Raw genomic sequence first — 12,145 nt, 5'->3', positions numbered from 1 at the left:
TAGTTAATCCATTACCTTATTCCAGAATAGATATGATTTAGTATTTTGAACTAATCCATCCATAATATGCCACCGTCCCATACCGGTGCATATAATCCACAAAATTCAATAATTGATAAAACAGAATAAAGTAGTTCATCAATTAAAATCCAGAGAATGATATAATGAAAATTAAATAACTAACTGAGCACATTATATTGAATTATACAAGAGTATAATCATACTAATCCATTTAACTTGCTAGAACAACACAAGCAATTAAATCTTCCATAATTATTGACACCATGCAAATCAGCGTTTAAATTTCATGATATCCAATAACTTAGTATAATAGCATAGACTAACAATTCTGGGATTTTAATATGTTTATTTAAATCATTTAAAAACCCTTATTAAAGTCCAGAATTCCATTTTAGCCCCTGAAGTTTCCAAAAATACACCTACTGGTGTATTTCAACAAGGGAGCCGTCTCCCCTAAAGAGGGAGACAACTCTCTCTTTTGTGGAGCCAGCTCTCTCTCATGGAGAGCCGGCTCTACCCTTTGTGATGCCGGCTCTCTCTTTCCTGGAGCCGACTCCCTCCTTTGGAGAGCCAGCTCTCTCTATCCCAGAGAGTCATATGTTGAACCCCTTCATCTTCTTTGCCTCCGGCGATGTTAAAATAACTCTGTAACCATTTGTTAAGGTTCCTAAGGGTTCAATCTATGTCCTGAATTTAATAAAAAAAACTCATAAAAACTCAGTATGCATCATTAACAACAATTAAAACACATAAGATGAAACAATTGATAAGATAAATCAATTTTCAATTAACAACACCTAATACAGTTAAAACTCTGAATTAATATGTATACAAGATCAATTTTAATATCCAATTAAATCCTGGAGATTATCTAGGCATTCACAGAACACAAATCTAAAGGAATGAGTAAAAGGAATAACTTACCTTTGAGATTTCGAATTAAAATATCAACGTCGTCTTCTTAGCTTTTTCGGCAATTCCTTGACCATTCTCAACTCTTCTGTTGCCCTTGGTTTAACCCCATGAACAACCCTTCTTCCTTCTTCTTTGGTTCGACCTTTAATCTCTGGCCAAAACCCTACATTTTCCTTTCAGTTTTTCTCTCAAACCCCTCTGTATATTTTTCGTCCTCTATGTGTACGTGAATAGGGTTTCTAACCATTGGCAGACATATTACATATATTTATAGGCAATTTTAATTTTAACCTAATTCTAACTACCTAAGGAAAAGGAAAAGAAAAATAAAATAAATACATATTATATACATCGACACCCTAATCCAACGTGAAATCATATACATATATATATATAGGTATATATGTATATAAGATTATGTTAATTATTAATTATAATCTTATATACATATATACCTATATATATATGTATAACTATCCAAGGATAAAATCGTACCCATTTAATCTCCAATCTAAGTAGTCCATGAGACCAAACGGTTAGTCCATTACTACTATCCAAGTCCATCCCTAAATAAAAATAAAAATTTAATTAAAATCAATTAATTGCTATTAAATACTTAACACATAAATCAGATAGCACACATCATTTAATCACCTTATTTAATGAATCAATTTATTCAAACAAAATAATTAGTTCAATTTCCACATAAGCACACAATTTAAATAACAAATAATTCAAGTAACAATTAAACAAATAGCTAAATAATCAAATAATGAATTTAAAAATGCAATAAAACCATAAAATAACTACCAAGACTATTCTTTTAAAATTAGAGATATTACATGAATGATGACATATGGAGGGTGGAGATTCACCCACTTGTTGACCTAGTATTGGTGCACTTGTTGGCTTAGATTACTAACAAGTGTAGACTTTAGATTAAGCCTAAAATGAATCATTCGATTAATGATAAGTGTAGGTTCCTAATTAAAGTCTAACTTTTGTGTGTGTGTAGGTATAGTGCAAGATTATGTGTAATTGACTTACTTTGACCAAGTGAGTGGAGGATTACACCAAAGGGAATTAATATTTCATTTTTACATCATTTTAATTTCATCATCTTCCTCACATAAAACCTTAGCCACCATTGAAGGAAACCATTAACCTAGGCTTAAAACCTTGGTTTTGATTTCCTTCTACTCATCTTTGACTAAAAAGCTTGGAACACAAAATACTTACCTCACCTTTCTCTATATAACTCTTTTAAAATTCCTTTGTTTGCTTTGGATTCAAGAGGAACAATCCTCTTGTGATCGAGTTAGGGGGTGATTTATGTTTTTAATTTAGGTGTTTTAGTTGTTTTTGTGGCCTACTATAAATTGTTTACATATCTTTTACTTAATTTTTAAATTAATAGGTTGTTGTACCTTGTATGGAATTAAGCTAGGACATGATATTCTTGAAGGCCATGTCTTGATCTATAACTTAATATGAAGTTAATTGGAGTAGTTTTAAAATCTAGATATTTAATCATTTTAATTTAATTATTTTTATTTAATTGCTCCAATGACTTGTTTAAGTTTCTAACTAGATATTGTTGATTATCTTGGCAAGTTCTTTCATATATATTAAATAGAGACTATTTGAATGAGTTTTCAGAAATTTATTTAATTATTTTCTTGATATTGATCTTAATTTACCTCATTGTAACTAAAGTAGAATTGGCTTGTAACTTGAAATTAAATTAGACCTTGCTATGACCTTTGACATATATTATATTTAAAATTTTTAGAGTTGCTTTGTAATCTTAAGAATTTAATTATTTAATTTAATTAAGTTCCATTTGTATGCTTTCATTGAGGTAATTAAGTATTGATGTTATATTCTTGCTTAATTTATAATTTGTTTAATTTAAGTATTGATGTTATATTCTTGATTACAAGATGGTATTTCATGAGTAGAAGTTATGATTTAATTTGTTGTATACATATTATACTTATATGACATTTAATATGCCGTTGTAGCTTGAAGGCCTAGAGCGCATCTTGTGTGTATTCCATGACTTGGTTGTGCATGGTAATTGACAATGTGCATTTTGTATATGTGATATACTTGTTGCACAACTTGATGATTTTTGGAAAGCTTGTATGGACATTGTAATATGTTAAGGCTAGAGTATGTCTCTAGTACGGGGGATGAAAGTTCCCTCTACAACATATAGTGTGCACTAGGTAGTTTCTTAAGGGCTAGTAACCCGAGATCACTTGTTTGGTCATTGAGACCATATGTCCTTTGTCTTTCCGCCATTGGTTGATTTCGCATTCAATTCCTAATTGTAATTGTGAAATTACTTTTAACTTGTGCTTGGATGCATGGTACTTCATTTCTCGCTTAGTATACTTGTATTTATATACTTGTACGCCTTGTATATCAAAAATGCTTTGTATACTTGGATTTGTATACTTGTACGTCATGTATGTCAACATTGCTTAGTACACTTAGAAATGTATACTTGAATATATATGTTGTATTCTATTCCAATATTGCTTAGCGCACTTGGTATGTATACTTGTATATTGATGATTTACTTTTTAGATAACCTAGTATACTTGTGTCTTGTATACTTGTCTTAAGTGCATTCCAATATTTATTGTATACTTGTGTACGTATACTTGTATATTGAATATTTTGTTACGTGTACTGCATGCTTCTATGTTGCCTAAATTGCAAGAATGATGTGGTTTATACTAGAAATGTTTTAAGGTAGCTTAGGATGCTCTTTGAGTCTCACCTTGGACATAGACGCTAGGTGACATGGACCTTATATATTGATTTATATCAACTTAATGAACAGTAAAATGTTAAGTCTATGAATGCTTATCTCATACGAGTAACTTGTTTACTCACTCCAAAGTTATTGGGTTATTTTCAGGTACGGATACCTTGATTCGGGATGCATAATATCCCTAGGTCGTTTCGTTGGATTGAAGTTTTTTTAAATATATTCTTATTCATATGCAAGTGTTAGCATGTTTGAGTTTTACTTTTCAAGTTATAATGTATAGTTAGGTTAAAAATGTCATTTTTACCTTGAGACTTATAATGTGTGCCTAAGCATACTTTTTGATACTCATTTTATGTATATGAAATATGGTCAAGGGCCAAACTTTATTTGGAATCCATGTTTATTGATAAATGTTGAAATTTGCCTTTAATGTGAATAATATGAAAATCATTGTCTTAGCATGTCATTTTTGCACCGGAGTGTACTTTAGGTATGAAATTCATTATTTGACCTTTATTTAATATGTATGAGATGAGGCCATAGGCCAATGACATTTAATTTGTATTCTATGCATTTTCACTTTCAAGGTTTATTATGAAAAAAATAGAAAAATGACAAGTCATTGCTTCACCATGTTTGTATCGGGTGTGGGAATTCCATTTTTATTCTTTCATAGGGTCTCATTAATCATGTATGAAGTGTGGCTAATGGCCAAACGGTAATTTGAAATCATTTGTTTATTTTGGTTTTCAAATTTTCCATTTCTAGTTCACTTTAGCCATTTTTGGCCATCGGGGGGGTCATATTTTGCATCGGCCTTTTTCAGGAGCCGCGAACCATTCCCGCAAGCCCAAAATCATTGTTTACATTTGCATGCATGATCGTTTTCAGGTTTAGAGTCATATTTCACAAAATGAGCATTCTACGGATTTATTTTTGACGTTTTCTGCACAATCTGATTTAGGGGCATTCTGGACATTTCATAACAGTTTTATTTTTTTCTTTCAATGTGGTCGGGTGGAAAACGTAATTTTAGGGGGGTTTCTTCTTCGTGTTTTTCTAGAAAATGTCGTCTTGGTACCGGAAATCCCTTGCGAAGTTCAGTTTTCTATTATGCATGTAGTAGCTTTTTAACCCTCTTGACCTATGCTGATCTAAGGGCATTTTAGAGATTTTGCAGCGTGTTTTTATCATTTTCTTTCGCGAAACCGGGTAGAAAACTTGATTTTAGAGGGGGTTTCTTCTTTAAGTTTTTCCAAAAAAAGCCTATTTCAATGCTCGTTTTTGCTCTCAGTTGCAGGAGCAGTGGGCTGACAACAACAGTAGCTGTCATGGCTCTTCGTCGGGCCGCTACGACATCATTTCTTCTTTTGGGCTTTTCTACCTCGTCCAGACTCCGAATGGGCTAATTCTTTTTTTGAATCTTATTATTTTTTTGTATTCTATCCAACGGTGTACTCGGTTGCACCTGAATATTTCTGGATAATTACCAGTTTAACCTTTTAGTTTTATTTTCTCGTTTTTCTTTGTTTTGCCGTTTCGTCTTCGTCTGGATTTCGAATCATGCGATTCTTGAGTCCATCTTGATTATTTTTTTGCTATCTTTCTAGTGGTGTGCTCAGTAACACTCGATTTTATATTTTCAGAAACGACCATTTGGCCCTTCGAGCTAAATTTGTTCGGTTTTCTTTTAATCTGCTTCCGCTACTTCTTTTGAGTTCTGTGACTTCATGGGAAGTTACGGATGTGTCTTAGGAATGATGTACATTCTTAGGGACGTTTCTTCCATGTGAATAGACTAATTTGCCCTTGGAGGCCTGTTCGGTCTTTTTCTGATCATTCGATTCCGCATTGTTCTCGTTGAGATCCGTGGCCTCATGGAAGGTCACTCTGGCTTCTTAGAGGTGCATTGCATACGACCCTGGTTTTTTTAAGCGAGTGCGTCATGTGATGAATCGAACTATGACCCGATAACTTAGAATGGATCGAATCAGATGATTTTGTGATCAAATGATTCATTTTTTATTTTTATTTTAAAGATTAAATCATTGTTGATAATTAATTGGGATTGAAATCTCGAACCAACAAAATCGTGATAATTTAACACGATATTTAATACACATGTTTGGTTTTATTAATAAAAAATATAATTTATTATTTCCCATCATAATACAAATATAAGAAAAGAAAAAAGGTTTAAAATTGTAGAATCAAATCGATCCAAACCAATTATTTCTGGTTTGGGTAAGGATTTATTAATTCAAACTGTTTGGATTTTAATGTTTCTAAAATTATTAAAATCGATTTTGATGCTAAATAATTTCAAAATCAAATTATCATAAAACCGTGTGCAACTTACTCGATAGAGAGATACACCAAGTTTGTAAAATAAGAGTGTGTAAAAAATTATTAGAATAAAAAAATCAAACCGGATTTAATTGAATGGTTTTGTGAACGAATGATTCATTTCTAATTTTAAAAATTAAAGCATTGTTGATAATGAGTTAGGATTGAAAACAATCTAATTGAACAAAATTGAAGCATGATAATTTAATATACATTATATTTTAATACAAATATTTGGATTTTATAAATATAAAATATAACTTACTACACATCACAAAACAAATATATAAAAAGTTTAAAATATACATTATTTTCGGTTTTATTCGGATTTACTAATTCAAACAATTTGGTTCGATTGTAATATTTTTAAAATCATTAAAATTGTTTTTATTCTAACTTATCTCAAATTCAAAACAGCATGGACGTGGGCAACTTACTGGAGAGGGGGGCAAAATGGTCAGAAAATGAATATGAAAAGCAGCCTAGGTTGTAGTTGGTCAGGACCTCAGATACCGTCAACTTCGGTCTAGCTGGCACTAAAAACAGCCTGTACACAGCTGTAGTCCAACACTGATAGTTGTGCAACTAACGCTTCTCTCTCTCCCTTCGTACACGTAAATATAGAGAGAGAAAGAGAGAGAGTTTTTCAGTTACCAAGAACAAGAGAACCATTACCCCCTCTCCTTCCCTCCACAGTTCAGATACGAGTTGAAGAGAGAGAAGATAATAGTAGTGTTGGTGGAGCCAGCGCGCAATGCGCACCAGTTCATCCATTCCCGGCGCACGCATCCCAATGGATTCTTCTTCATCTGTTACAGCCTGTTCTAACCTAAACAGATTAATTCCCACTCTCTCTCATCAACACTCTCCTACGCGCACTTTATCTTTCTCTCTCTAAACCATAGCATAGCATAAACTGGTTTGATTTTGTTCACAGCAATCTGATTTGACTCGTCTCGCCTGAAGCGCACCAAATGGATCCGTGTCCTTTCGTGCGCCTCACCGTAGGCAATCTCGCCATGAAGATTCCGGTGGCGGCGAAGCCTGCTCGCTCCGTCGTTCACCCGTCGTCATCGCCGTGCTTCTGCAAGATCAAGTTAAGTAACTTCCCTATCCAAACAGCGGTGATTCCCTACATTCCGGCGGAGAACCAGTTCTCCGACAGTCAGGTGCAGAACCTAGCGGCGAGCTTCCACTTGAGCAAGTCCGATCTGGACAAACTCGCCGGAAAATCTCTCTTCGCTGGAAAACTCAACCTGAAAATCTCGATCTACACTGGCCGTAGAGGCACCACTTGCGGAGTGAACTCTGGAAGGCTGTTGGGGAAAGTATCGGTGCCGTTGGAACTGGCGGGAACAGAGTCTAGGGCTTGTGTGTTTCACAATGGTTGGATAAGTGTGGGCAAAGACGCTGCTAAGAATTCGAGTACTCAGTTCCACTTGAATGTGAAGGCAGAGCCTGATCCGAGGTTCGTGTTTCAGTTCGACGGCGAGCCGGAGTGCAGTCCTCAGGTGTTTCAGATCAAAGGCAACATTCGTCAACCGGTGTTCACTTGCAAGTTTAGTTTCAGAAGTACCGGCGACCGGAATCAGCGATCCAGGTCAGTTCCTGCACTCAAATTAGGGTTTACTGGTTATTTGAATTTTTTTCGTGTTTGATTCCTGTTTCCTTTTGATTTTCCCTCGAATCAAACATATCTTACAAGATATGATGCTTTACATTGTTTTACGACAACAATTTGAATGTTCGAACTTTTAAACCATTAAAGCTTCCTCAAACTGTACGGCAAAGTTCAACTTGGTATCAAGTAACATAGACACTTTAACTTTACTCTTATGAACACAATTTTAAAGTGAAAAAGTAGCTCTGTATTTTTCTAATCCAAACTGTTCTATATTTTTGATTGTTAAGTGAAATCTTCAAACCTACTAAAGTCAATTTGATTCAGTCCCTTTCTCAAATTAGGGTTTCATTATTCGATAAAATTTGTAAAGAACAAATAGTTAGATTCTTTTATCGCTTTGATTCACTATGTTCTTTGCTTGTTAATTAATTCTCCTTATGTTTTGCAGATCGTTGCATTATGATCAAAGCAGTTCAAGGAGCTGGTTGAGTTCGTTCGGAAGCGAGAGAGAACGACCAGGAAAGGAACGAAAGGGATGGTCGATCACGGTCCACGACCTCTCCGGTTCACCAGTCGCCGCCGCGTCAATGGTGACGCCGTTCGTCGCCTCCCCCGGTTCAGACCGGGTCAGCCGGTCCAACCCGGGCTCCTGGCTCATCCTCCGCCCCGGAGACGGCACGTGGAAGCCGTGGGGCCGTCTCGAGGCGTGGCGTGAGCGCGGTGCTGCCGACGGTCTCGGCTACCGCTTTGAGCTCATCCAGGACTCCGCCGCCGCCGGCATTGTCCTTGCCGAGTCGACCCTCAGCTCCAAAAAAGGCGGCAAATTCGTCATCGATCTCGGGGCAAACCAATCCTCCAATGGAAGGTCGACACCTGGGAATTCCACATCACCGGCGTGTAGTCCGAGAAGTAGCGGAGACTTTGGCTACGGGTTATGGCCTTATTGCATGTACAGAGGATTCGTGATGTCGGGGAGCGTGGAAGGTGAGGGGAGGAAGTGTAGTAAACCGACGGTGGAGGTTAGCGTGCAGCACGTGAGCTGCACGGAGGATGCAGGGGCGTTCGTGGCATTATCAGCAGCCATTGATTTGAGCATGGACGCTTGCAAGCTTTTCTCTCAAAAGCTTCGGAAAGAGCTTTGCCCGACCCAGGATTCACTCAACTGAACCGAACCGAATCATTTGGATAGGACCGGATCTCTTTGGTCATCTTTTGTATTTACCAACTTCTTTTTTAATTTTTTTGTGGGAGTGTTTTTTTATTTTCGATGGAAATTTCTTTTTTTAATTTCCGTCCCTTTGTGAGCTGGTTACTACTAACACGGTGAGAAGAGTGAGAGGAGGGGTTTAGACAGGGCACGCTTTGTTTTTTTGAGTCGTGTGGCTTCTGTAATTTTTACCATTTTCTTAGTGGGGGATGGTTTTGGTGATCATCATCCTATCATGTGTAGTCTCAACTGACTTGAGTTCTCTTTAATTAGAAGGATTGTTGAGTTGAATTCCCTAATGTTTAATTAATTAATTTATTTTTATTTTTATTATCCTACAATAAACCATCAAATTGGTGTTGAATTGCAAATTGATATATACTTCCTACAAATGTGTACTCTCTCCTCCTCAGTATGGTTGTTTCTCTCTCCTCCCCGGTTTGTTTTTTATTTTTTTTTGGGTTGTCTTGAAATATTTGTTCATTTATGAAGTTTAAATAATACATTCCATATCTGTTTATAAAATATTTTTAAAATTTAAAATTTTAAAATTTGATTATAAAATTTGAAAAAATAATTTTGTAATTTTTAAAAGAGATGATGTAATAATTACATATATTTTTAAAAGTTCTACTCTCAAAAAGAAAAATCTAATAAAAAGAAAAATCTAGTATAAGGCGGAGAAAATATTATCATGGTTTTGTTGGTGTTCTCTCTTGCTTTTAGGCCAAGTGTTTGTGTTCTCACTTGCTTTTAGGCCAAAGTTACTTATATGGGTTTTATTTTAAAAAAGCATACGATGAAGTACATTATTAAATGTTTATTTATAACTAAATTACAGAATATATAATAATACTACTAGTAGAATTGTTGGGGGGATTGGGCCAATTGGCAAAGGTATGTGCGTGCACGCAAGGGTTGAAAACTGGCGTTTTGTTGATAATTTATTGAGGGTACGATGAGATGATTGTGGATGATAGCTGTAATGAATTCGACAGTTTATGTGCGCCCATGTGGTGTGAGATGGGTTTGGTTTGGATTAGTTGCGTAGAATCATCATCCGTTAGCTCTTGGAACCCTAATAATTAATTTATACTTATTTGAGAATGATTTGACGTTTTTCGGGGTGACGCCATTTGTAGATGCTGAATATATGGTTGGAAAATCACAAATTTTTGCGAATAAAAATATTGAATCACCTGACTGGTCACAAGTAGGTACTCCGTATATTGGTAAAGAATAGATAAAAAAATATTTAAGTAAAAATAAGCATGATGCAAATAAATTGTTCTTTTATGGGCTACCTTAGCTGGAGTTCCATTCAATTTGTTTACTTATTAATTTTCCTTAAAACAACTGGCGGGAATGGGCACGAACTAGGTTTTAGAGGCTCGTGCGTGCGTGGGACCAAGTGTCAGTAGTTTTTAATAAACCAAAACCATCTTGTATTCAAAACAACATTAATCCCCAAAAAAAATAAATTAATACTAATAAATGTTAAAGGTGACATATTATGATACGATCACAGTATGAAATAAGTGTGTTTGGAATAACTTTAAATGGATTGACACTATTAATTTGTTTATTAAATTTTATCGGATTAAGATTAAGGGATTTAACCTATATAATCTTTAACTCAACATGTTATAATCTTTAATATGACATATGTAATATGTTATTTGTTTAAATCCAATTACTATAGACATTCAAGTCATTTCAACGTAAATCTTTATTACCATTTATGATTTTTTTTTTTTTTTTTTTTTTTTTTTTTTCTGATTTTGAATATTTGGGTTAATTGTGACATATTTCATTTGAATAAATAGCCTAAATACGTTAACCCGTTTAATAAACAGGTCTGGTTAGTGTTGATGATTCTTAACACGATTATTAAATAGGTTGGGTTTGATTTTATCTGTTTAGTAGAATATCCTTATATCGAATACGATATGATTATGACGCACGAATACGAATTGTCACCCCTAACAAATACCATAGTTAATGTTAAAAAATTATTACCCCGTCTCTAATCCCAGTCGATTATCAATTGCTACCTAAACAAAAAAATGAAATAAAATTAACGCAACACTTACATATTTACTAGTTAAGCGACCGCGAGGATTGACCCAGGATTAATGTTCCCGTGAGCATGTAACAATTTTCTGTCAAAGTTTAGAGTTGCATAGGACCAGAGCAGACCTAATGGGTCTGGGTCTGGAATGGGTTGACGGGTTATATTGATATTTGTCATTCTCACAAACTTTTTAATTGAAAGCGGAGTGAGGGTTTTGAAAGTGGAGGGTCACTTTCAGGGTCACGTAGATGTCCCAAGCAAGAGAACATAAGCGAATGGCAATAGGGGCTTGTGCCTCCTATGAGTCCTACTGTGAAGGCTAACAAAAATGGACCAGGCAAGGGAACGGTTTTACATGCTCCAAATAAGTAATGACCAATGTAACCCAGAGCAACTACTACTGTTTGTTCACGAGCCCAGTACTGGTGAAATTCAATTTAATGCCCATTTCTGTCATAAATACCACTTTGTAATAATTTTGTCGGCGCCAAAAGAGGGACTCAGACTGGCAGTCCCACACCCAATTCTCTCACCGGTGTTCATAGTTTGCAATTAACTTCACCATGTATTTCTATGTAATTTTGATGGATAGATGTACCTATTTTTACTTTATGAGAAATTATCATATGGTCTCAAATTAAAAATTACACAAATCGAGTATAGGAGTAGGAGTGAATGCCAAAGCTGGAGTGCAAAAGCTAAATCATAAATAATAAAAATTATGTGATTTAACTAAGTCCCAACTTTTCATTATACGACGCATTAGCAAAAACACTTAATAAAGTTTACACATCTCTAATGTGTTAAGAGATGTGTCACATGGTCATTAGCCTATAATCATGTAATAATTTATTCTTATAATTGTATTCACACAATAAAACAATATTATTGTTGATTTATGCGATCATATTAAAGTAAAGACAATAGTAAAATTGTGTTGTATGAGTGTATATGTGGATGTTAAATGAGTGTTGAGTATTGATTGTACACTATGAATTCAACGTTTTACATTCTATAGTAGAGGATTGAGATCCTTATAAAATATGTGAAAAAATATAGATTTAGCTCCATATAGTGAGGTTAAACTAACCTACAGATTGAGAGTCTATCCTATGGCAATCACTTTGTATAAATGACATTAAACATTAAATTTGCATCTAAAAACTTGACAGC

General features: G+C 34.8%; 1 protein-coding gene across 1 annotated transcript; it reads left to right on the top strand.

Moving 5' to 3' along the window:
- The first annotated feature begins 6,645 nt into the window (after positions 1-6,645).
- Positions 6,646-9,189, top strand: LOC132278588 (uncharacterized). Its single transcript, XM_059780416.1, has 2 exons — positions 6,646-7,667; positions 8,140-9,189. The coding sequence occupies exons 1-2, from the start codon at positions 7,042-7,044 to the stop codon at positions 8,855-8,857; spliced, it is 1,344 nt and encodes a 447-aa protein (XP_059636399.1). The 5' UTR covers positions 6,646-7,041; the 3' UTR covers positions 8,858-9,189.
- Positions 9,190-12,145: the final 2,956 nt, after the last annotated feature.

Source organism: Cornus florida, unplaced genomic scaffold (genome assembly GCF_030987335.1).
Source record: "Cornus florida cultivar Cherokee Brave unplaced genomic scaffold, ASM3098733v1 CherokeeBrave_3.0.0_Hap2_Chr10, whole genome shotgun sequence".
NCBI classification, from domain to species: Eukaryota; Viridiplantae; Streptophyta; class Magnoliopsida; order Cornales; family Cornaceae; genus Cornus; species Cornus florida.
Note: the sequence above shows the minus strand (reverse complement) of the source record. Positions and strands in the feature narration are given on the sequence as shown.

Bases quoted from the DNA above. Each gene is read 5' to 3' on its own strand.
- LOC132278588 (XM_059780416.1), top strand. From the start codon at position 7,042: ATGGATCCGTGTCCTTTCGTGCGCCTCACCGTAGGCAATCTCGCCATG. The intron at 7,668-8,139 runs GTCAGTTCCTGC...TATGTTTTGCAG, and splicing joins GACCGGAATCAGCGATCCAG to ATCGTTGCATTATGATCAAA.